This window comes from Octopus bimaculoides, chromosome 27 (assembly GCF_001194135.2).
Source record: "Octopus bimaculoides isolate UCB-OBI-ISO-001 chromosome 27, ASM119413v2, whole genome shotgun sequence".
Classification (NCBI taxonomy): Eukaryota; Metazoa; Mollusca; class Cephalopoda; order Octopoda; family Octopodidae; genus Octopus; species Octopus bimaculoides.
This window is the reverse complement of record NC_069007.1, coordinates 17088317-17092849: the sequence shown is the minus strand read 5'-3', so window position 1 is coordinate 17092849 and position 4533 is coordinate 17088317. Positions and strand designations below refer to the sequence as shown.

Below are 4533 nucleotides of genomic sequence, written 5' to 3'. Positions count from 1 at the left end.
ATACTAGGGAAGGTTTTTGGCGCTTCATTTTGGTCCAACCACTGAAAAGAATGTTTTTTATTATTGTACAGAAACCACTTTTCACCGCAAGTTACAATACAGTCAAGAAATGGATCAGTCTGGTTACGGAGAAGTGATGAGCAAATTTCATATCTATGCATTTTCTGATTTTCCCCACCCAGCTTATTCCCCAGACCTTTCTCCTACCGACTACTACTTTTTCAAGCACCTTGATGGTTTCCTGTGAAAGAAGGAGTTCAAAAATCAAACCGATGCTGAAAGTGCATTGGAAGAGTTCATCAGCTCCAGAACTCCAGTTGTCGAGCTTTTTTGATTTTCCAACCACATGCAAATGGTTGCAGGCAGTTTGTTCGACTAAAAAAAACCCTTCAAAGCAGTGCTCCAGCATGGCTACAGTCAAATGACCGAAACAAGTAAAAAAAAAGAACAAGAAAGAATCCAGCAGCTGTTAGACACGGAACAATGGATTGCAGTGGGAGAGAGAAAAAAATTAGAAATTAAATATGATACTGACAATGTCTAAATAAACTTAACAACTTACAGGCATTTGGCTTTCAACAAAATATTGGTTGTGTTTGAGGATGAGTTTCACTTTACCATAACTGATAGTACAGAGCTGAAATAGGGAGTAATAGAGTATCAGAGTAAAGAGCTGAAATAAGGAGTAATAGAGTATTAGAGTACAGAGTTTAAATAGAAAGTAATTGAGTATCAGGGAGAGTACAGAGCATACATTATGTGTGTTAAATTATTGTAATATAGACATTGGGCATGAGTAATCAGTGTTATACATTTTATGTGTATAACCACTTATACAAGAATGTATATATAACAATCTGCATGTCTGTGTTATACAGATTAAGTGTACGTTTAAGCACTGTTGTACAGACATTACATATGTGTGTAACCACTGCACTGTACAGATGTAATGTGTATAACCACTACACTATATAAATGTAATGTGTGTATAACCACTGCACTATACAAATGTAATGTGTGTATAACTATTATGCTATATAGACACTGTTTGTGTGTGTATGTGTAAATGTAGTGTTATATACAGATCATGTGTAAATATAAACAGTATAATATACAGACATCATATATAGCCACTGTGTTATACAGATATTATATGCATGTATAACAACTTACTATATACATCGTGTAACCAAAGCTTAGGTTGATGTATACTGACACAATATAATAATGTTATATGTGATACACACAATATATATAACTTATATGTGATATATAGACTCTGTATAATAATGTTACATGTGATATGCATATTGCATTTACGATCTTACAATTGTGGTTTCAATTCCCAGACCAGGCAGTGCATTGTGTTCTTGAGCAAGACACTTTATTTCACATTGCTCCAGTTCATTCATCTGCAGAAATGAGTTGTGACATCACTAGTGCCGAGCTGTATCAGCCTCCGACTTTTGGCGAGGAGAGAGGACACTGGTATATATGGGCATCAGCTGGTCTTCCATAAATAACCTTGCCCAGACTTGTACCTTGGAAGGGAACTTTCTAGGTGCAATCCCATGGTCATTCATGACCAGAGGGGGGGGGGGTCTATACCCTTTACCTTTAATAACTGATAAATAGATTAGATAATGTCTAACCATAGTTTACCTTGATGAATTCAACAATGCCATCAGGTAAGGTTGTCTTGTTCAGTCGACGCAGATATTCAATGATGTCGTTGGTCTGCAAACCCACAGACACAGCAGCATACAGTGAGTATGCAGTTAATTTGTATTCATGAATATGTTCAGGTCGACAGACCGGCTGAAACAGAAAGAGGCAGAGTAAGAGATGGATGAAACCGTTGTGGAAGAGGATGGAATGGAAGGCTGATATAAATGTTTAGGGTTAAATCCCTACCTCTGAGATGGCAATAAGGAAATCATGAGCATGTCGGTAAACAGGGCTGAATGATTCCAAGAAGATATGGCCATCAGGAGCCTGGAAAAATCCAAAATAAAATTCAGTGTTCTAGAATCATTAAAAAATGTTAAATATGGAAAAATTCAAATTACGACAAACGTAAATAAACAAACGAAGTTTGCTTTTAGAAGCGTTGAGATGTCTTTAGAAAGTTAAAGAAGTGATTTTTTTTTTTTTTTTTAAATTCTCAATCACAGAATAATGCTAATAATATAGCCTGAACAGGATAAACTACCCCTATTTTGCAGAGAAAAGTGTAGGTGGCTTCAAAGCATCGTGACATGTAATCACGGGGATGTGAGTTCAAGTCCACAGATAGCCACCTACACTTTAAATATGGAAACAGAATAACAATTTCTACAAGCATTGTATAACGAGTGCTGTACATATAAGGTATTACTATTTTAATGTCTATATTACCATGCTTGGAACAACCTTGTTGTTAATGATTTCAAATTTTGGCACAAGGCCTGCAATTTCAGGGGAGAGGATAAATTGATTACATCAACCCCAGAGTTCAACTGGTGCTTATTTTATCGACCCCGAAAGGATGAAAGGCAAGATCGATCTTGGCGGAATTTGAACTCAGAACATAAAGACATTTGAAATACCACTAAGCATTTTGTCCAGTGTACTAACGATTCTGTCACCTCACCACTTTGCTGTTGTTAATAATGATAATAATAATATAATGGCAGTTATGGCAGATACCAGTGTCACACAAACTGGCACTTAAACACACTCCAGTCTCACACAAATGGCACCTGTGCCAGTGGCACGTAAAAGCACCCATTACACTCTCGTAGTGGTTGGCATTAGGAAGGGCATCCAGCCATAGAAAACCATGCCAAATCAGACTGGAGCCTGGTGCAGCCTTTCCAGTATGCCAGCCCAAGCCAGCATGGACAACAGACATTAAATGATGATGATGATGACTAATCCTTTCTATGAGCACAAGGCCTGAAATTATGGGAGAGGGGGATAGTCGATTACATCAATCCCAGTACTCAACTGGTACTTATTTTATCAACTTTGAGAGGACAAAAAGGCTAAGTCAACCTTGGCAGAATTTGAACTCAGAACATAAAAGATGAAATGTCCAGCATTTTGTCCCAAGTTGAACAAAGCCTTCTGAGTGGATTTCATTAACAGAGTGCCAAAAGAAACATGTCATGTGTGTGTGTGAGTGTGTAAATCATCATCATCAGACAGAATTTGTTGAGGCAGATTGTCCCATGGCCAGGATACCCTTCCTGTCACCAACCCTCACCTGTTTCCAAGCAAGGTGATATTTTCCCAGAGTCAGACAGGCTTTCATGGACAACTGGAAATGAACAGCACTTGTATGACAGTGAAATAAGTACCAGTTAAGCACTGGGGCTGATGTAATTGAATAGCCCCTTTCCCCAAATTTCAAGTCTTGTTCCAAAAGCAGAAAGGATTCTGCCAGTTCACCACCTTAGGGACAAGAATAACATGAACTGAAACCCTAATAACTTACCACCCAAAGGGGACGTGATGAATGATCAGTTTTCAACTCAAGAATCTTTCGGTAATCTTTAGCACCAAATTCGTCTTCATTGGATTTTTCTTCAACCTTGGCTGCTGCAACAGCCGGGACATCTAAAATTAGAAAACTTTGGTTTTATTATTAACTCGAAAGAAGACATGAAATATAAAGAAAAGTTTTTTGTATCTGGTTTGTAAAATTTTTTAATGAATTGCTGTCTTGAAACAAATTTTGTTTTGATTCTTGAAAGAGTCATTAAGTCAATATTAACACACACACTGGTTCAATTCCACTCCTTTATTATTAGTCAATTGGTTAAATATCCAACTAATTAATCGATTATTTGTCTAATTACATTAAACAGCAAGTCGTTTGTCAAGAAAACTTTCCAAAGTCATAAGAACTGATATTTAATACTTTTTGTTACCATGGCTGTGTGGTTAAGAAGTTTGTATGGCACCTTGGGCAATTATCTTCTACTATAGCTATAGGCAAAGTCTTGCTTGTACTATCAAACTTACAGATACTTAAGGTGTGTATATGTGTGTGTGTGTGTGTGTAACCACATGTTGTTTTGTGGAATTTTTCCTTCTCTGGACTTTTCCTTTTTCCTTTCTCATCTTTCTGACAAAGAGCTTTGTTCAAAACGTTAAAAACACACTCTTTTTTCCACCTTTGCTGAGCATCAAGCTAATACATTCCTTGTGTATGTCCTCTTGTTGTTTTGTCATTTTTAATGTTCAGTTATTAATGTTCAATTTGACTATATATATATATATATATATATATATATATACACACACACACACACACACAGACATACATACACCCACACAGACATATATACATGTACATGCACTTGTGCACACACACATATGTACACATCTCACAGACAAGCAAACTAATCAATCAATCAATAATAATTTATTAATTATTGAACTACTTACCATTTGCATCCACTTCCTCGTCGCCATCATCATCATAGTCAAGATCTTCACCTTTAAATCGTTTGGCAGCTTTCTTTTCTTCTTTCTCTAAATAATGAA

The 4533-nt window shown here is 36.6% G+C and overlaps 1 protein-coding gene across 1 annotated transcript in view; it reads right to left on the bottom strand.

The window, feature by feature from the left end:
- LOC106882049 (general transcription and DNA repair factor IIH helicase subunit XPB) overlaps positions 1 to 4533 on the bottom strand; it is a 26084-nt gene that overhangs the window by 19719 nt on the left and 1832 nt on the right. Inside the window, exons 2-6 of the mRNA XM_014932608.2 lie at positions 4435 to 4521; positions 3479 to 3600; positions 1915 to 1995; positions 1663 to 1818; positions 563 to 637 (exon numbers count right to left, since the gene is read on the bottom strand). Coding sequence (XP_014788094.1) covers positions 563 to 637; positions 1663 to 1818; positions 1915 to 1995; positions 3479 to 3600; positions 4435 to 4521 — 521 coding nt within the window. The remainder of the gene's footprint in view (positions 1 to 562; positions 638 to 1662; positions 1819 to 1914; positions 1996 to 3478; positions 3601 to 4434; positions 4522 to 4533) is intronic.